This window comes from Metopolophium dirhodum, chromosome 1, assembly GCF_019925205.1.
Source record: "Metopolophium dirhodum isolate CAU chromosome 1, ASM1992520v1, whole genome shotgun sequence".
NCBI classification, from domain to species: domain Eukaryota; kingdom Metazoa; phylum Arthropoda; class Insecta; order Hemiptera; family Aphididae; genus Metopolophium; species Metopolophium dirhodum.
In genome coordinates, this window is record NC_083560.1 from 138,778,952 (window position 1) to 138,800,371 (window position 21,420).

The window sequence follows — 21,420 nt, forward strand, 5'->3', positions numbered from 1 at the left end:
TCTTCATTCTTATTATATTTATGTACATATTCTTACTGTATTAAATATATGATTAAACATATTAGGCCACAGAATCATTCAATTTTATTTCTGTTTCAGCCTGGATTGTAGTACAAAATCGACAGTATTATTTCAACAAGATATTTTTCTTTACATTATTAAAATGATTTAAATGGCAATAAATGTTTTTAATTTTGGTTTTTTTTTGTACTAAAAAAATAAAATAAGTACTTTAAATTTATTTTAATTCCTAACCTTTCAAATTATTCATAGTTTTTAGTTGTTTAAGGTTTAATTTTGTTGTGTGACAATTTCTTGTTTTTAAAATGTATTAACTGTATCAATCTATTCAGTATTTATAATTTATTGGTATATTTAGAAAAAAGAAATTTAAGTTTAATGCAATTTGCAATAATTAGGTGTTATAACATAAAGAAAGATAAGTGTATAAAATATTTAACCCCATAATTTCGATACCTTTATTGGATGTTAAACATGTACTCCAGACTATACTATTTAAACACACTTCCACGTTTGGTGACTAACAACAGACCAAACAGACTACTTTATTCACTCAAATAAATACACAATTAATAGAAGGTACTACATAGGGATTTTCTAGTACATGACAAAATGGGTATTCTTTTCTCCTTATAAAGATAATGCTGTATAACACATATACAATATAGTCCATATTAAGGGACAATGTATATAAGTACCTATATTATGTGAGCAAACATAAATTTACTGTCACTTTTTCAGTAATATTTGTGTTTGTAAGAAATATGGACAATGGCTGACCTCTGTTAATTCATTTTTTATTGTTAACTTCATTTCAACACCATGATGAATAAATATATATTTATATAATTATGATATTTTGACAAATTACAATAATACTATGACATATTTATTATTTATCAAACTTAATATTATATTACTTTTTTATATTAAAAAATATTATTGACTTTTGTTACCCTTCAATGTTATACCTGTAGCTAAATGCATGTCTGCATTCTCCTTTTGCATCATCCTTGATGTACCTGTTCTATGCATAGTTAGTTTATAGGCGTATGGTTTAAAATATAGATGAATTTAAATTTGAAAGCAATGATGGATTAATAAATGTTAAAATGTAAGTTAAGTCTCTAGGTAGCACAATTATTTTTGGAGTTGCAATAAATAGTAAATAATTAAAATCAATTTCAAACAAGTTTTGGAAAAACTATTGAGAATTTCGGAAAATGACCTCTAGAGAACCTAACCAACTTCAAATAAGCTCAAATTATTCAATCGAAGATTCAGTTTTTATAAATGCACTGTGCCTTAGTAGGTACTTTGAAACTTGAAAATTGAAATTACTTTTCTAATTGTTATCTAGTGACGTGTATTTTATTTTCCTTGTACTGTTACCTAGGGTGGTTTTAAAAATTAAGTACCTATTATGTTTTTTTTATTATTTTATATTACATCATATTTTGTTTAAAAATATTTTTAAAAAACACTTTTACTGTTACCTAGGTGGTAACTAAAAACATTTACTACATTTTTCGTAATCTTAGTACTATACTTGATAAAATGCAATTAAGAATAATTTATATTTCACTGGTTCAATGAATTATTACTTATGGTTTTGAGAGTTGGGGGTTTGCTTATGACGTTCACTTACATAACTAAAAGTAACTATAAATTAATTAATTTAATTTCTATTAAAGTTACTAAACTGTGCAAGTATTTTGATATTATGTGTATAATTTTGAAAAGCTATTTAAATAATGTTTATTATTACTTGTATCTAAACATAAAAATATTGTTAATACAAGATTTAGAAAAATGTAAATATAAGTATCATTTAAAATATGCCTAGATGTTGTAAATCTTTTGGTCTCAAAAACTTGTTAAATAGGAAATACTGCTATTATTAAAGAAAGGACTTATATTGAATATATATATAATAAGAATATGAAAAACATATTAAAAAATTTAAATCCTTCAATAAAAGTCCTATCTTTATGAAACCTTCAAGGTTCGAAGCAGAAGCGTCCCTAGACTAGTTTCCAGTTTTTAAAAGTGTATTAACTCAATTGTTAATGGGGTAAATGTTGTGATCGAAATTTGAATTTTCAAAAAAAAAAAAAAATGGCGGGAAATTTTGTTTTGCCAATTTCTCTAACTTAAATACAAGACGCAGCTTTTTTTAGAACAGAAATTTGATCTAGAGGTATCACTGCATTGAACCTCGGAGATTTCAAGACGATACGATCAATATTGAAGTTTTTAGGTTTTCTTGATATATTACGATTTTGAAAAAAACAAATCCTTCAATAAAATTCCTATATTTATGAAACCTTCAAGGTTCGAAGCAGAAACGACCTTAGACCAGTTTCCAGTTTTTAAAAGGTTATTAACTCAATTATTAAGGGGGTAAATTACATGTTCAAAATTTGAATTATTCAAAAATGAAATTGGCGGGAAATTTTCTTTTGTTAATTTTTCAAACTTAAGGTCGGTACGCGACTTTTTTGAGAATAGAAATTTGATCTCGAGGGTTGACTGCTTCGGTCCTTGAAGGTTTCATAACGATAGCACTTATATTGAATGATTTAGGTTTTCAATAAAATACGAATTTGAAAAACCTATTTAAAAACCTAAATCCTTCAATAAAAGTCCTATCTTAATGAAACCTATGAGGATCGAAGCAGAAACATGCGTAGTTCATTTGTCATCTGGTAAAAGTTTTTGTAACTCAAATATTAAGAGGGTAAATTAAGGTTCAAAATTTTGAATTGTTCAAAAAAAAAATTGGCGGGAAATTTTCTTTTGTCAATTATCCAGCCTTAGGGTCGATACGTGATTTTTTTAAGAACAGATATTGGATCTAGAGGGGTCACTGCATTGAACCTCGAAGATTTCAAGACGATACGATCAATATTGTAGGTTTTAGGTTTTCTCAATACATATATTACGATTTTGAAAAAACCAAATCCTTCAAAAAAAGTACGATCTTTTTGAAACTTTCGAGGATTGAAGCAGAAACGTCTCTAGACCAGTTACCAGTTTTTAAAAGTTTATTAACTCTACTATTAAGGGGGTAAATGTTGTGATCAAAATTTGAATTTTTTTTAAAAAAAAATTAGCGGGAAATTTAGTTTTACCAATTTCTCAAACTTAAATACGAGACTTGGCTTTTTCGAGAACAGAAATTTGATCTAGAGATGTCACTGCATTGCACCTTAAAGATTTCAAAACGATACGACCCATATTAAAGGAGCTAATTTTTGAAAATGTACATCCAATTTTGTGTTGTTACTTGTGTTACCTCAAATATTATATTAGAGTTAATTGACCTATTATTTTATAGGTTTTAATATTTTATTCTTATATGCCTATCGATTTACATTAATAAATAATTGCCTACTAGAATAAATGTGAAAAAAAAGTTCAAAACAATTATTACTTAAAACGTCATACATACGTATACCATAAGGAAACGTCTGGTTATACGAATAATCACATATTGCGTTTTTCAACTTTTTGCTTCTCCGATTACGGGCGAAATAATGGTCGCACGTACTTCAACCATAGAGCCTTTTTAAATCCTCGTACACCAAAAGACAGGAATCTCGAGTTTCGTACTGATCAAACGACAACCTAAAATCCAAAATACACGTAACTACGTAATTTTTTAAGTACAAAAAACACTTGAAAAATCATAACTCCCGAACCAAAAGTGGGATAACCTCGATATTGGTATCCATCGATACGGCGCAAAGTCTTCTATAACGTCCGACTACAAAAAAAGGCTCACCGCTCCCAAAATCTAAGTGTCCGTACCGGAAACCCCGAAAAACGCAAATTTTAAATTTCCGAAGCCCCAAAAGACGGAGAAAAACGGCTCCTATGGTCTCGACACCTGATACCGAATTTGATCACCGACCTCCAAACTATACAAATCTCGAGTTTCAGAAACGTCGTACAAAAACTAAATCTTTTCCAAAATACAACTAGGGGGGGGGGGACTCCGGGATTACGTTTTAGAAGGGCCTAAACCAAAACGTTTGGGAACTTAAAAGTATAATATTAGCTTATGAAAACGTCATCAGCTACAACTTATAGATTTATTGAACTTTAAAAACTATAACATATTTATACGTTAGTTCGCATTTGGTAATTACGCCAGTAACATACAACTTTCTATGTCAGTAGTTTTCCTAGAAGTAGTTACCTATTCATATAATCACATCGATAATAAATCTATTTAGTGTTAAACATGAACAATTGTTTATATAATTGATGAACTCAATCATCAAAGTTTATGACGTATTATACGTCTCGAAAATGATTATAACTAAATGTATTTTGTCATAAATTATAATACTTTAATATGACATGTCCTGAAATTTACTAACGCTGGACAATAGGTATAAACGTATTGTGAATTAGTAAATGACAGATATATAATATAATATTAGCCATTAGGTATGTACTCTATTCAGAACTATTGTGGTCGTCTGTTTGTGGATGAGATTAATCCCACATAGGAGAACGAGAAATGGTGAAATCTAAAGTTTGTCGATGGAGAATATTATGGAGATTCCATTTAAATGGTTGGTGTAATGAATTTTCCAGTTGTTAAATAGAGAGCTTACAAAAACCATAAAAAAACCAAAAAACCATACTAAATTTGCTTTATCAAATAATCATAGATTTTAAATTATGATAATGAATTATTAACATGTGTAACCATTATTTTGTAAATGTTTAGGGCCATTATCATAGCTGATGCTTAAAAATAAGTATTGCTTAAGCTGTACCTACTTATGACTCAAACGAGATTCATACACGAGACTTTAGCCTAAGAAAAGAAATAGTGTTACTTAAACTAAGGATCGTCGAGACCTGCATCAAGCATTGCTTTTAGTTACTATAGCTACTAACCTAACCTGTTTTTTTATATCACAACTTTTTTAGTTTTTAAATTACCAACATTTACTTAAGCAATACTTATTCTTAAGCATTGACTATGGTCCTTAGTGTTAAATTTTATAGTAATGGTTAATGATGATGGAGTTACTAATTATTAATAATATTAAAAAGTTTACATGTTTACCTATATTGTTATTTTTTATTTTTCTCCATAAGGCATAGATAATAATAAATAATACAAGTATACACTATAGGTTCACAACTATAACACAAGGATGTTGGCTATATTATATATTGGGATACACTATGTGTTGGGACTATGAATAATGTTGATTGGTTACTATTTTACCTTCATTGATTTTTTATATGATATTGAGCCATTAAATGAATACTATTTTCAAAATAATTTAATTAATATAGTTGTTTTTTTTTCCAATTTTAGTAAGCAAGATACAGTAACTGGTGTATGCATGTACCCAAGCCATGTAGGAGATTATTCTGTTTGGAAAAACTTCTTCTGAAAAAACTGTTTCCACTAACAGTTCCACATGGCGGTTTACGAGTAATGACCAAAATAGGCATCTAGCTTCAACTTCTGTGTTCACCCTTGAAAGAACGTCATTAAGCTATACCACATAGAGTTGTAAATACCGTTTCCGGATATATGCCGGTGTATTTATTTATATATAATAATATTATGTTATTCTGTAATCCGTGACAAGTGCCATACTGTGCCACCGTGGTTAAGGCACAACTAAATAAATTGGGTGCCATGAGTAGGGATTTAAATTCTGCCTTATTAATATTAACACCTTAATAATAATTAATGACATTAAAACGTTGCACCTACCTATACTCAAGGACAAGGCCCTAATATTATATATTATACATATATAAAAATGAAAAATAGATTATAATAGAATATATGTAGGTTCTAGATGTCTCGTTCACAAAAATCCACGCTATTTCTTGATATACAAAAAATTCCTATATTATAAAACTAAATTACAAATTACAAAATCTAATAAATAGATATTACAAATAAAATATTGAAAAAACAAACAAACAATTTTGTATTTTTTGAAGTTAATATTTTTACTGTAATTGAATTCTTCTTTAGGGGATTGAAATTTTTCTTATTAAAAGATACAATAAAATAGAATAAGAAACGGTTAAAATGTAATTTAAGAAACAAATTTTCATTTTCAATGTGCTAAAATAAAATTTCCCTGGTTGGTTGATTGAATTTATGTTTAAATATTTACCCGACTAAAAGATTAAATATCATATCACATCAGTACATCACTGTCCAGCCAGTTTCAAACCATATTACTCTATTGATAAATACCTGACCTTTGATTACTAAACATGTTTTGTTAGTTTAAAATAAATAAAAAATTAAACTAAATAGATACTTGGTGTGTAGATAATTGGGACTAATATTAATTATTATTTCTTTTTACTTAACTCCATATAAGATGTAGATGATTTTTATTTACTGTGTTTTTAATGTGTCAACAAACTAATTTTATATTATTTAAGTCAAATTTGATGTATAAAAACCAAAAAATAGAAATAGTGACTTCTTGTATACTATTGATTATTTAGATTCTTATAATAAATTATTTTGTATTCATTTAATTAATTTTGTATAATTATGATAAGAAACAACTCGCATTAGACTAATGATTCAATTAAATAAACTCGTCAATGGTGGTCACGAACAAATAAATTATGATTCTTATGATCAAATGATTCACTGTACTGTCTGAACCAGTTCATTTATTTGAAAAAAACGAATCAGTTAATTAAAGACAACTTGTCACATCTCTACAGTACTCAACAGTGTATTCTTCACTTCATACTTCTTAAGTTATATTTGTCTATTTAATGTATATTTGAATGTATTTTTTTTTGTTTCTATTTATTGATAAACTTAGACGAATATTATATTTATATTTTAAATTTCAGCTATATAATTTTTTTTAGTACATATATAAAATCTTAGTTTTATAATTTACACAGTACTTATGTTTGTATCTTATGTAACTATGTACCTTATACATAAAATATATATAGAATTTAGACAAGTAAATGCAATTTTTAAGTCTTATACTGTGTATATATTATGATGAATTTACAATTGATACTAATATGTATGCATGGGCGCAAATAGCATTTGGGGTGGCTAACGCCTTACTTTGATAATATTGAATAAGCTTAAAACTAAATTTAGGAAATGTTTGAGGAGCTTATGTATGTATGGACATATGTAAGTTTTTGAAACTGCATTTAAAACAAATAACTGTTGTGGAACATAAAATTAATAGCAATACACCAATATTCTTCAACATATGTCGCATCGTATTGTTATTGGAAATGTAAGTCACTCAATCATGTATTATTTTATCAAAAGTTAATCAAGAATAATCAAAATTATTATGAATTCTGTGTTACAAAGATTCACTAGATGTGTCATGAACAAACTATTTTAAGTTTTTGAGCATTCAAGGTTTAAATGTGTAACTTTGGTGGGTAATGGGACGGTAGCTCCAATATTTGTTTTTTTTAAATTCAGATATTGATATCCTGTAGTTATAATTGATAAGTGGTAGTTAGGTTTTTAGCTATTTTAAATTAAGATTTTTGTATTTTTATGTTGGAAACGCTGGTTAGGTAAAACTAAAAATATTTTTATACGGGAAATTTATGTTTCTAAGGTTGGCATAACCGATCTCCCGAAATTTGATTTTGATGATATCTCGCTGTTATCAAAATCGGGAAAACTGTCCTAGCCCCAATGATAAACTATCAGCAGTACGAGATAGCGTATCACCAGTACGAGATAACATAATGTCAACAGTACGAGATAACGTGATGGATGAATTTTACAACAACGTGGATGACGATGGCGATTACGCTCAAGTTGCAGATATCATCGAAAACCTTGGATTCTGTAAAAAGGAAGGTTAGTAATTTAATTTTTATAAACGCAGTATAGACTAATAAGGTTTTTTTTTTTTTAAAAAAAAGATTCATACACTACGCTTGATAATGGAAAACGCGTTTCCAGTGCACACACTAAATCTGCTGTCAGGGCAAAAAAATTACGCTTGAATCTCGTAAAGTCCCCCGGGTTTACACAAATCTCGACGTCATCAAACAACACAATCACTTGGTATTACGTAAAAAATAACGGCAATATTCAAAACTACATCTACTTCCTTGATTCTATTAAATCCGAACTAATCAATTTACTAAAATCAATTGCTTGTAAAAATCCGATCAAGTTTAATTTAAAGCTTGAGGCGACATATAATATACCAAATGTCGAATATTCATCGGAAAACCGTGCTTTTAAAACATCGGCTAAGGCGGTTTTCTGTGATACCGGAGTACAGGAAATTGTTGAAGAGGCATTCGCTAAATAAATGAAAGAGCAAGACGAGTATACAAGCAAGGGTAGTGGTTTCACATTACAATGTATAGACGGTTTAATGTTAGGTGTATATAAATATACACCTATAGGCGGCTCATCCTACATACAACTACCAGATGCGATAGAAAATAAAAAAGCTACGATTAACCCTCAAAACATGGACATGCAATGCTTCAAATGGGCAATCCTAGCAAAACATGTTACAGGAGAAAATAAATGTCGTATTGGTGATAATTATATAAAACACGAAAAAAAATATAATTTTACAAATATATCGTTCCCGACACCACTACACCAGGTTAAAATTTTTGAAAAAAATAACCCAAACGTGTCCGTAAATGTTTACGGTATCGATAAAAAATTTCAACCACCAAAATTTCCGGAATATAAAGTATTCCCTCTGAAAGTAGTACATGAAGAAAAACCCGACCATTTTGATCTACTTATAATATCAGACGGGGATAACAGTCACTATAGCTACATCTCTAATTTTTCACGGCTCATCAGATCACAAAAAACCAAACACGATGGACAAACAATATTTTGCAAACGGTGCTTCACAACATTCGACAAACAACAGTACAAATATAAATTAAACGGCGTGGCAGGACTAGAACAACATAAATTAATATGTGGGGAGCACAAACCCATACTACCTCAGATACCTGAACATGGGTCAATACTCGAGTTTACTGCATGGGATAAAACACAACGTCATCCTATAGTAATTTATGCAGATTTCGAAGCAATTCTCAAGAAAACTGATGAGAAAATTGGAGAAAAAACAACAGCTTTTCAAGAATACGAACCCATGAGCTATGGGTATATGGTTAAAGCAAATGACAAAATACCGGTGGAACTGCTTGAAAAATTCGGAATTCCAACATCACCCGTAATCTACCGTGGAAATGAAAATAATAAGGACGTGGCGAAACATTTTGTAGATAGTATTTTGGACATAGCTAAAAAAATTGAAGAATTACTCAAAACAAACATTCCTATAATTTTCACGGGTGAACAACGAAAAACACACGAATTATGTAATAATTGTAATTTATGTAAGACCAAGTTTTCTCGTGAAAATCATAAAGTGGCAGATCACTGCCATTTATCGGGAAAATTTAGACAATCGTTATGCAATACGTGTAATCTTAAACTTCAAACACCAAACTTTGTACCGGTATTTTTTCATAATTTATCGAATTATGATTCACATTTCATTGTCACTCGTCTTGGATATGATACAAACTCCATCTCTGTAATACCAAACAGCGAAGAAAAGTTTATTACGTTTTCAAAACATATAAGCAATTCGTTCACATTAAGATTTATCGATACACTGAGATTTATGGCCTCCAGCTTATCAACACTTTCAAAAAATTTAATCACACCTGGATTTGAAAAGTTTAGAAACAGCGCAAAACATTTTTCCGCACAGGATTTACCACTAGTTACCCGTAAGGGTGTATACCCGTATGACTATACAGATGATTGGGATAAGCTCGAAGAAACCAGTTTACCGGCAGAAAAAGATTTTTACAGTTCATTGGAAGAATCACATATAAAACATGAGGATTTTGAACATGCAAATACAGTTTGGAACCATTTCAGCTGTCAAACACTCGGGGAATACTCTGATCTTTATTTAAAAATCGATGTGCTACAGTTGGCTGATGTGTTTGAAAATTTCCGAGACCTCTGTTTAACCACCTACCATCTGGATCCATCATTTTACTACACGGCGCCAGGATTTAGTTTTGACTGTATGTTGAAATACACGGGTCAACAACTCGAATTACTTCATGATTATGACATGTTGTTAATGATTGAAAAAAGTAAAATGATTATTTATTTTTTTTTAAAAATGTGAAATAATACTTGATTTTATTATAGGAATTCGTGGTGGGTTGACTCAGGCGAGCATGAGATATGTAAAGGTGAATAATGAAAAGACACCAGATTATGATCCAACAAAACCGAAATCATGGCTTGTTTATCAGGATTGTAAGAATAATTTTAATATTTTAAATTAATTTAAATTAATTTAATTTGTTATTTAAATTCCAGGTAACAATTTGTATGGTTACGCAATGTCACAATTCATGCTGTACGGTGGATTTAAGTGGGTCGAACCCACACTAGATGGGTTAAATGCTTTAGACGATAGTTCCCCAATAGGTCGGATGTATGAGGTTGACATATCATACCCAAAAGAACTTCATGACAAACATAATGACTTGCCATTCCTACCGAAAAATGATATTCCACCCGGTACAAAAGTTAAAAAACTAATGGCAACACTCCATTCAAAGAAAAACTACGTGATTCATTATCGGAACCTACAGCAGGCCATTAAAAACGGAGTAGTAGTGGAAAAAGTACCATATTTATTTTTTATTTTATTTATAAATTATAAATTATAAATTTATTTTAGGTTCACAGAGTTATACAGTTTAATCAGTCAGACTGGCTTAAGAAATATATAGAATTAAACACTGAGATGCGAAAAAAAGCTAAAAACGACTTCGAAAAGGACTTTTTCAAACTTTTAAACAACGCTGTTTTCGGTATATAAATTTAATATATTTTTAATTATCTTACTAACATAACATAACATATTAAAGGGAAGACGATGGAGAATTTAAGACATCGAATTAAAATGGAGCTTGTTTGTAGTGAAAAACGTCTGCAAAAACTTATAAACCTTACAACATTCAAACACTGCCTTACATACAATGAAACTCTGAATGCCATATCATTAGAAAATAAAATTATCAAGTTTTGCAAGCCAATATATATAGGTAAATATATACAATTAATTTACTATTATCAACCATATTTTAATATTTTTTAATTTTCAATAGGTTTTGCAGTATTGGAAATTTCTAAGACCGTTATGTATGATTATCATTACAACATTATGCAAGCTCATTATGGAAATAAAATTGAGCTCATGTATACTGATACAGGTAAATGTTTTCAAATTAAACTAATTTTCATATGTTAATTTATAATGTTATTTTAGATTCACTGGTATACTATATCCAGACCGATGATTTTTACAAAGACTTGGAAAATAATTCCAATTTACTCGATCGAATGGATACATCAGACTTACCACGAGACCATCCGTGTTACATTGCCGAACGAAAGAAAATTCCGGGTCTGTTTTCCGATGAGGCTAATTCAGAGGTTATGACAGATTTTTGTGCACTACGTTCAAAGTCTTATGCATATAAGATCAATGGTAAGGAGAAGATCCGGGCGAAAGGAATCCGAGGACATGTAGTGAAAAACCACATGAACTTCGACGATCATTATCGCTGTCTGTTTGGGGATGCAACCTTCAATATGAAGACAGAAAATGTCTCTATCCGTTCATTCAAACATCAATTGAACACCATTAAATCAAACAAAGTCACTTATAATAGTTTCGATGACAAGAGGATTATACTCGAGGATAAAATACATACCCTAGCTCACGGACACTACTTCACAGAGTGAGTTAAAAATAATTTTATTCTACTTATAATTTTCTACTTATAATATTTATGAATTTTATAGGGAACCCGATACACTAGCTGAGCAAGATGAATAAATACAACTTCTAGAGCTGGACAGATAGTTTTTTATTCTAAAATAGATATTGAATTGTAAAATACCTTTGTAGTTATTTCATTTTTGTAAAATATCTACAGGGATATTATTTTTTTTTTTCTATCTTGTAAAGTATCCCTCAAGATATTGTAGGTAGATATTAAGTTGGGATAGGTTAGGATAAAGAACTCTTTAGTAATAAAAATAAATTTGATATTTATTTACAAAACATTTCAACAATTATTTACAAACCATCTTCTTAGACTAAATACTTTATAAAATGTACATTGTTTAGGGTTAATCCCCATATGAAAAATACAACATGGCAAAGTTTTTTCATCACATATTTGATCTAATCGAGGGCATCCTATATCTTCAATGTTAATAATTACGACGTGTGGTATAAATTCTATAATAAGTTGTTTTTTCTGCTCCCCTTTTACGTAAATGTTTCTAAACTTTAAGGAATTCAATATTCTACTTAGTTCTTCATACTCGACATCACCATATTCTATTGATAGATTATGATAGTTACGTTCCAACCACTTATTAGTTGTTCGGCTCTTATTGTCCTGCTTAGATTTAGAATTTTTAAAAATCCAATGTTGGCTTGCCCATGATTCAGTGTCTACAATAGACATTTCTTTAATCATGTATTAATTATCCATTCCAAGAACACATTGTATATCGATGATGGCTGAAGACATTATGGCTTGTCTTTATAATAAGTTTCTATAGTGTTAAGACGGCTCAGTATAGCTGGTATTATTTTTTAATCTCGCCTATAGTTTCTTTGATATATTGTGATGATACTTCGCCTCTTGTCATATGCTCTGTAATCTCTATGCACGTTAATTCTAACTTTTTTGTTTGTTCTTGTTGTATATTTACGGATTTTTGATTTTCTTCAAGTAAATGTTCGATTTTATCCAATTTAGACGAAAACGATTTGATTGTCTTTTCAAGATTTGTCACAAATGTATTTGTTTCACCAGCCCGAGAACTTCCGAACACGTCCATGCCTATAGCTCGACTGACACTATTTTCTAATGTCTATCGTATTTATCCAACTATTGTGTGTATTATCGAACCCTAACCATTTTACAAACATTTGGTTTCCCTTCTTACGAATAATTTTTTCGACTAAATAATCATTTGGGTAAATGGTTTTCTGAATTTCCTCAGAGTAGAAACAGCCTGCAATCGGTTTTCCAGTATAATCTTCTAGTTGATAAGTAGTAGGAAAAGTTTTATTTATTTTTATAATTTTAAATATTTCTGTGGACCAGCTCGGTAAATAACCTTTTGCAAATACCCCTTTATACGTGCTTATCCTTACATTATCACCGATGTTAAATTTAATCTTTACATTTTTAATTTGACGTTGCTTTAATTTTACTGAAAAAGGATTTGCATCAGCTTGTATAGGCGTCATACCTATTGTTCTATGTTTTGAATTGTTATATTCGTTAATCAGAGATTGTAAAATGGAAACCCATTCATGTGATCCTCGTCCAGTGAACTCTCTATACATTTTTCCTTTAATTGTCCTGTTCAGGCGTTCTGCTATGCACGCTTTCGTTGTACTATACGTGTAATATTTATGTATATTATGTTTCTTCATCAACGCGTCGAATGTCGTATTGTAAAATTCTTTTCCGTTATCGACTTGTAAAAGTTTTGGTGACCGATCAAGTAATATTGTAGCCATAGCGCTAGTAACCTCTTTCCCTGATTTACTCTTTAACGGTTTCGCCCAAGAAAGTTTTGTAAATGCATCAATTACAACCAGGAAATATATGTAACCACCATTAATCTTTGAATAAGGAATCATTTCGACCAAGTCGGCCTGCCATAGATCGTTTTTTCCATACACATAAACTCTTCGCCTCGTATATTTTTTTCTGGCTGGTTTGTGTAGTTCGAAAGCGATGTCACGTTTAGACATTTGGAATTCGTTTTATCAAACTCGCTTCATACAATTCTTCATAAATTGAAAGTATTTCGTTGGAAAGCCCTGTATTACCAGCAGCTTGAGAAGCTAAAAGTAGTCGTAAACGATCGACTAGCTCATTAGGATCATTCCAGTACACTATACTTTTATTTTGTAGTTTCATAGATAACCCACTACCAGTTGGGAACAATGGTTTGATTATACCAGTGAATTTATTTCCACCTTTTTTAATTTTTTTCTCGTCTGATGTCAAATGTGCTGATGTCTGAATTAATATGCGCTTTTCCGTCTAGGTCGTCTGTGGTATAGATTTTCGGAGTTTTCGAGATTATTAAACTAACAAGCCCTTGTGTTAACGGGTATGATATATCTTCAATAATTAATGTATTTCCGTCAAGTTTAATTTCTTTTTTACCCAAATATGCGTCACCGTTCGATCGTAATTTAGGACCGTACGTTTTGTCTATGCTGTATGAATCCAACAACTCGTTTATTTTAAAAACTCTAGAATTTTCTGTATTATTTTCTGTATTATTTTCTTCAATATTTCGAACACTTATGTCCTGAGGTTGTGATGTCGAATTATGAATATCGTTTAATGGTTCGATAATCGGCTTTAATGTTTCTGTTACTATTGAATGAATATCAGCTTTTCCGTGTTTTAATGCAGTGTACTTGCGTTTAATATTTTCTTTGGCTTTAATTAATTCACCGAGTACTTCGTCGTTAGGCGACATATTTACGAATGAAGTGTTTTTATAAAAAACACCAGTTTATATAACGACGAACGTATCGAATCCGTAACGATATCGTCCATTATCGCGTTCACAGTCTTTGTTTATGACGATAAACTCAAATCTCCCTTTCGCCAGCATGAAGTACAAAAGTCTTTAAACTCTGTATATGACATATCACCAGAGCAATGTTCCATGTAAACGTGCTTTAAATTTGTATCATCTTGATTAAATAGTACAATAAAATTAGCGTTGTCGCGCAAAAGTTGTTTAGGCGCTTTTGAATAACTCTGAGCTAAATAGAAAACATCTATTAAATTATGTCGACATCTGGAAAAGTAAGTTCTAGCAATCTTTTGGTTTTCAGTTATAATATCGTCGAAAATAAACACAGAGTTTGGTAAAGCTTTTTCAGGTTCAATAACTTGCTCGTTTTCGTAGAACGTGAATAATTGTATTTCAGCAATGTCTAATAAAATATCACTCAATAATTTATATTTCGGTTGATCCAATGTTTTCGAATATATGTAAACGTTGTTAAATCGTACACCGTTTATATGTGTTAATAATGTGAATATTAAATTAGTTTTCCCACAACCCGAAGGACCTACGATAAGTGATCTTATCGTATTAGGTAGAAGCGTTCCATGTCTTTGTTTTTTATACGAAGTAGGTGGGTCCACATTTTCAACTGTGAGTTGTATATCTTGTTTAAGGAATTTCATTTTTTAAATAAATATCTATGTAACACAGTAAACTTGATCAGTACACGATGTCACTCGCTCGAAGGAGGTACAACAATAAAGGCGCTGGTCTTATCAACACGCTTATAAATAAATTACTATTAGAGCTTCACGTACCTAGTGAGATCATAATATGCGTATATTATATTAGTTATAATAATAATATTTCTCTCTAGGTTATCAATATTGTGGTCCTGGTACAAATTTAAAAAAACGTTTAGCTCGCGGAGATAAAGGAATAAACCCTTTAGACACTGCGTGTAGAGACCACGATATTGCATACGATCGTAGTAACTCTATCACAGATCGTAACCAGGCTGACTATATATTAGAGCAGCGAGCCTGGTATAGGTTCAATCTAAAGATTCTAGTTTAAAATAAAAAGCTGTAGCTTGGGGCGTGACTACCGCCATGAAAGCAAAACGTAAAATCGGGGCTGGATGTGGGTTTAAAGCAGCCATCAGAGCAGCTAAAAACGTTATAAAGAAAAATGTTGGTGAAAAAAACCTTAAGAAATTAAGTAAAAAGTGTATAACCATCGCACGAAAAACATTCAAAAATAAAAAAACTAAAATTCCAAGGATTATAACAATTCCAAAAAAGGGCGGGGTGCTACCACTGATTCCAATTTTTGCTGGTTTATCAGCACTCGGAGCATTGACTGGTGGTGTTGCCAACGTTGTGAAGATGGCTAGTGAATTTAAAAGAAATTCGAAATCTCATTTGGGCGGTGGATTATACGTCACGCCGTATAAAGGCAACTCGTATAAAATCACACCATATAAAAGTGGTGGTGGTGGTGGTTATATTAACTGATTTTAAATCGTGCATCTACCGACCTGGATGCGATACATGTTGTTGGGGAGGGCGCAACTGCAGCCGTTGAAAAAAATAAAAAAATTACAATTGAACTTACTAAGGTGACTTGGAAGATGCCTATTATCAGAGTTAGTGATAGAGAAAAATTAAGGCTGATAAAAGTAATAGATTCACATAGAACACTATCGTGTGCGTTCAGAACTTGGGACATGTGTGAATATCCGATACTTCCTAGAAATACTTCTCATTCGTGGACGGTAAAGTCCAGCAGCTTGCTAGAAAAACCGAGATTTGTACTGTTTGGATTACAAACAAATCGAAAAAAAAATATTGAAATCGATGCTGGACGATTCGATCACTGTCAACTAAAAAACCTTAAGGTTCACTTAAATTCTCAAGTGTATCCATATGAAGACTTTCACGCTGATTTTAAAAATAATACAACTAGTATTTTGTATAAGGCCTATACAGATTTTCAAAAATCGTATTATGAGAGAGACTATTGCGAACCATTATTATCAAAACATATTTATCAAAACTATGTTCCAATCATCGTTGTCGATTTATAACGTCAAAACGACAATGTAAAGTCGTCGACCGTAGATCTACGTATTGAATTTGAAACGGATACAGTTATACCAGAAAAGACTGCAGCATATTGCTTAATATTACATGACCAGATTATAACTTATAACCCGTTTAGTGGTGATGTTAGAAAATTATAAAAATGTACAGTATATTTTTTTTTTTTTTCAAATATATATGAATGTATTATATATATTGTAACCTTATATAATAAAACCTTATGACTAATAAATAAAAAGACTTGTTTTTTAAATATCACGGTTGTTTTTTTATTTTACACAAAAATTACAATAGTACAAATAAAATTAGTTATATATATACTGTGGTCCAAATGGTCCATCGTTTTCGGTGAAGCTCTCCTGTGTGGGTAGAGAATACTGCATGTTTTCGACGTGGCTCTCTTGTGTCGGTGGAGATAAGGGCGAGATTAATGGCAGATTTTCCTAAAAATATTTAAAATTAAAATATGTTTTGTGGGTTAAATTTAAAAACTGTTTATTACCTGTCCATATAAACTGTTAAACGATGGCGGAGAATAAACTAATGAACACTGACCATTGTATCCCTGTAAAAATTAAATTTATTAACATAACATAATAATGATAATATAATTTATTCGTACCTCATCTTTTTCCAATTTTTCCATCCATTTTTGAACGATACAATCAGTTGCATATAATTTTAACTGACTTGTGAAAATGTAGTCGTTCTCACCAATAACGTGTATTGACATGAAATCATTATTGACGTTTCTCACACGGTTTCTCATTATTTCGAGTGTCGAGTGTTTTATCATCGAGTTTGATTTTAAGAATGACGCGATTAGATCAATTTGATGTATTACAATTGGTTTAATTATAATAGATTTTCTATCGATGATCTCAGAAATGGTAGATTCTAAATCTTGCAAGAGTAATAGGTCGGTACGATTTAACAAAACACGACAACCGTCTTGAATTTTTGATTCTATAACGAGTGTATTCTCCGATTGATACACCATACTAGATAATGAAATTGAGTCTGTCTCCAAAAATAATTTTCGTTCATATTTTTCTGGTTGATCGAGTATGAACGATAGAATGTTTCCCATAAGTCTGAATATTCGATTTAGAAAGTCGACAGGAATATTTACATAACGTGAAGCTGTTATAATATGTATCCTGGTATTGAATTCATCGGTAGGGTCTAGTCCAATGTTTAAGAACTTACGAGCCGCGAAATCGATAGTTAAATTACTACAATCGATGAGATTAGCTGGCGGTGATGGTGGAGTATATTTAAAAGGCTTCTTCTTCCAAATATTAGCCATATTTGCGACTGGTCCAGCCATATTTATTTTAAACGCCGAAAAATTATTTTATTTTAAACGCCGAAAAATTATTTTATTTTAAACGCTGAAAAATTATTTTATTTTAAACACCGAAAAAATATTTTTATTTTAAAACGAGATGAACGCACGGACAGAGTAGACACTCGGGTGGATGTAGAGCGACTGATTTTATTTTATGGTATTTAACGTATACATTGAATATCATTTGGAGGGAGGAACATCTACATGTCCCTGCAGGGATGTTGCATGCAGCTACATGTCCGTGAACGCTTACAATTGTTTGACTATAGGAGGGTTAGTTGCCATATGTTCGTTAAGGCTGTCGACTTTTACAAACAGATATGTATATATTTTAATAATTTTGGGAATATAATATTAAAATAATGCGATAACGTAGATATGATATACATTCGTTGGCGGTATATTATTACAAGTTAAGGGTATATGTAATAACGTAGATATGATAACTGATATACACTCGTTCACGGTATATTATTACAAGTTCGATAGGGGAAGAAGTAATGTGATAACGCAGATATAAGTCATGCACGTTGGCAGTATATTATTATTACAAAATAAGGGTATATGTGATAACGTAGATATGATAACTGATATACACTCGTTCGCGGTATATTTTATTACAAAATAAGGGTATATGTGATAACGTAGATATGATAACGCAGATATAAGTCATGCACGTTGGCGACATATTTTATTACAAGTTAAATAAGGCTAGCTATGTAACGGGGTGGCGCAGTGGTACAGTCATCGCTCATCAATCAACGGGTCCGGGTTCGAATCCCAGTCCGGGAAAAAAAATTTTTAAATTATTTTCCCCGGGCGGCGGCCATATGGGAAGGGGTAGCGGCGAGGGCGGGGGAGGTATCTCGCGCACGTGAACGATAAGCTGCGGATGGTGCGGAGGGTGTGGAGGGTTCAGCAGAGGGTCTGGAACCGGGTGTCAGGGTTCAGCAAGGCGGTATAGGGAAACGCCTGCAGGTTCAGGTTTTGGAACTGTCTTTTTCATCCTACTAACCTACACGTGAGTGTATAATATAATAATAATAAAAAAAACCTACCAATTATAATAACCTGACTAGTCCAGGGATGATGATGATACCAATAACTACCTTGTTAACCACAAATAATAATCAAACTTAACAAGGGAACAGGGACTCTAGAGCGTCTATGCCTTTCTTCGGGTCACGACAGAACTAGGTACGACTACACTATGGGGACTTAGTGTAGAAGGGGCAAGACAAAAAAAATAAAATTACAACTATTGTGTACAGGCAAGACAACGATGGTCTTGCACTGCATGGATTAATCTGGACATTTTTACTTTACACACATGGCAAGCCATGGTGGGACCTAACATTATTAAGGGGGGCTATCAAGAATGTTCCTGCATGTTGTGGTGAAAGAGCGGTCAAGAGTCGGGGTCTGGTGGCTTCTTTACTCCCTTTTGGGGTAGTCGCCCTCCAGATCATTGGAACACGGGACAATAGTGGTAAATGTGATCCGGCGCCGCCCACCTTAACACGCACAGGGACAACTGGGTTTTACGCCAGCTGTATGTGTATGGGTAGGAAGCTCACCGCAAGGCCACGAGGGCAACCACACTAGGCCGACCAAGCCCGGACACTTACTGGGACGGGGCGTCACCACAACACCGGTTTTTTTTTTTTAAACAGAAGAGTGTCGCAGACTCTTTGCCGGTCAGAGTGTAGTATAGGTACACTCTGCACGACGGGGGCTCTACCGAGCTAGGGGGACAACGAATTTGAAAAAAGATATCCGAGAGAGAAAAAAAAAGGCGGGGTAATAAGGGGACAAAAGGGGGGGGGGGGGGGGGAACAACGCGGAAAATTATGAATTACCCGGGCCTACTATAGTTGTACGTACAGCCGAGCTTGTGTCCCACAATTGTGTGGAGCGAGGCTCGAACCCAGTGGTGGTTCCGTGTCAGGCAGATCACACCAGGTTTAACCCCCCATTTAGCATGGAGCACCCAGGACATTCTTCAGGGGTTACGTAAAAAAATAAAATGGCATGAATACTAATAAGGTTTAATGAACTATTGGTCACTCAGGAAGTGTTACACTGGTTGGTGGGATATACGGTGGGATATACGGTGGGATATACGGTGGGATATACGGTGGGATATACGGTTTTAAATATACAACATTATGGGTACCTTTAGGTGTATCATCATCCGGACTAACTAACTCATATGCATTAACAGTCTTAATATTCTTGATTTTATAGGGGCCATCATACAACAGGAGAAATTTAGATATTTTTTTATCGATTTGACTACTTAGTCGGTGAGTTTTAACAAGAACGAAATCATTAATTTTGAAAGGGTGAAACTTGGGAGTTTCATCATGACGTTTTTTACGGGCTTCTGATTTTGTAACTTGTACCTTACGGGCTTATGATACAAAAAGCAAAAATAGAAACAAAGAAAACAACTGCGATTTAAATCAATAGCATCCTCGTCGGTGGTTGTCTTCCCGTGCCGGCCGCATATAAGCAAACCATACATTGCTAGAGACCCATAGGAAATAGAGAGCTCTCATTGGTCCTATTACATTTGTGATAACATGATAAAATTATCAATATTTTCAAATTTTATGCTTTTTCTAATTAGAATAGATTTGTTAATTAACATTTTTAATTATTTAATAAAATGATTTACCCACCATCATTTAAATATGAAATTGTCAAAGATGACAATGTAAATATAACTTTAAGATGTGATGTGAAATCTATGGAAGACATCAATGTGTGGGTTGCTGAGTTTGGTAAAATAAATTATTTAAATTGGAACGTTAGAACTAGTGTTCCAAATGGGCAGCGAATTGTGTGTTCGTAAGTATTTTATATTGTATTTACATTACTATTTATGTTGTAGAAATCTTAACTAAAAAACATCTTTAAACATTTTTTAGAAAAAACTTTGTTTGTCAACATAGTGGATTTCAGAAGCCTAGTATATCTGAAAATCAAAAAGGAATTTCGAAAAATGCTGAATGTCCAGCTAAGGTTAAGGCTGTTATTAAACTGGACACAGTATCTACAAGGAAGAAAGATCCATTTATTAAGGTATTTATAAATTCAATTAAACTCATAATTAATTTTTTTGTCTTTTTGTTTAGCTTGTGAATTTGTCCAGATCATCTATGGTAATATATTATTCTGATACTATTTTCATTTTAATTTTCGCAATTAGTTTTTTTTTTTGCAGATTCCAAATATGTGTTAAATTTGTGAAATAAAAATGAATTCTA

The 21,420-nt window shown here is 31.8% G+C and overlaps 4 protein-coding genes across 4 annotated transcripts; 3 read left to right on the forward strand and 1 right to left on the reverse strand.

The window, feature by feature from the left end:
- Positions 1-8,357: 8,357 nt before the first annotated feature.
- Positions 8,358-11,421, forward strand: LOC132932727 (uncharacterized). The gene is made up of 7 exons (XM_060999090.1): positions 8,358-8,592; positions 8,758-10,200; positions 10,259-10,369; positions 10,433-10,743; positions 10,800-10,932; positions 11,230-11,334; positions 11,414-11,421. Exons 1-7 carry the CDS (start codon positions 8,358-8,360, stop codon positions 11,419-11,421), a joined length of 2,346 nt encoding a protein of 781 aa, XP_060855073.1.
- Positions 11,422-11,464: 43 nt separating this feature from the next.
- LOC132933900 (uncharacterized) lies at positions 11,465-11,869 on the forward strand. The gene has a single exon (XM_061000176.1). It carries the CDS (start codon positions 11,465-11,467, stop codon positions 11,867-11,869), a length of 405 nt encoding a protein of 134 aa, XP_060856159.1.
- A 5,233-nt stretch (positions 11,870-17,102) lies between these two features.
- LOC132932728 (uncharacterized) lies at positions 17,103-17,566 on the reverse strand. The gene is made up of 3 exons (XM_060999092.1): positions 17,420-17,566; positions 17,300-17,362; positions 17,103-17,240 (listed from the first exon to the last, which is right to left on the reverse strand). The coding sequence occupies exons 1-3, from the start codon at positions 17,564-17,566 to the stop codon at positions 17,103-17,105; spliced, it is 348 nt and encodes a 115-aa protein (XP_060855075.1).
- Positions 17,567-20,660: 3,094 nt separating this feature from the next.
- LOC132936005 (uncharacterized) lies at positions 20,661-21,385 on the forward strand. Its single transcript, XM_061002658.1, has 2 exons — positions 20,661-21,001; positions 21,082-21,385. Exons 1-2 carry the CDS (start codon positions 20,820-20,822, stop codon positions 21,293-21,295), a joined length of 396 nt encoding a protein of 131 aa, XP_060858641.1. The 5' UTR covers positions 20,661-20,819; the 3' UTR covers positions 21,296-21,385.
- The last annotated feature ends 35 nt before the right edge of the window (positions 21,386-21,420 follow it).

Excerpts from the sequence above, each read along its gene's own strand:
- LOC132932727 (XM_060999090.1), top strand. The coding sequence starts at position 8,358 with ATGAAAGAGCAAGACGAGTATACAAGCAAGGGTAGTGGTTTCACATTA. Across the intron at positions 8,593-8,757 it reads AGAAAATAAATGTCGTATTG|TATTCCCTCTGAAAGTAGTA; the intron begins GTGATAATTATA and ends CGGAATATAAAG. Across the intron at positions 10,370-10,432 it reads ATGGCTTGTTTATCAGGATT|GTAACAATTTGTATGGTTAC; the intron begins GTAAGAATAATT and ends TTTAAATTCCAG.
- LOC132933900 (XM_061000176.1), top strand. The coding sequence starts at position 11,465 with ATGGATACATCAGACTTACCACGAGACCATCCGTGTTACATTGCCGAA.
- LOC132932728 (XM_060999092.1), bottom strand. The coding sequence starts at position 17,566 with ATGAGAAACCGTGTGAGAAACGTCAATAATGATTTCATGTCAATACAC. Across the intron at positions 17,363-17,419 it reads AAAAATTGGAAAAAGATGAG|GGATACAATGGTCAGTGTTC; the intron begins GTACGAATAAAT and ends TAATTTTTACAG. Across the intron at positions 17,241-17,299 it reads TTAACAGTTTATATGGACAG|GAAAATCTGCCATTAATCTC; the intron begins GTAATAAACAGT and ends AAATATTTTTAG.
- LOC132936005 (XM_061002658.1), top strand. The coding sequence starts at position 20,820 with ATGATTTACCCACCATCATTTAAATATGAAATTGTCAAAGATGACAAT. Across the intron at positions 21,002-21,081 it reads GGGCAGCGAATTGTGTGTTC|AAAAAACTTTGTTTGTCAAC; the intron begins GTAAGTATTTTA and ends AACATTTTTTAG.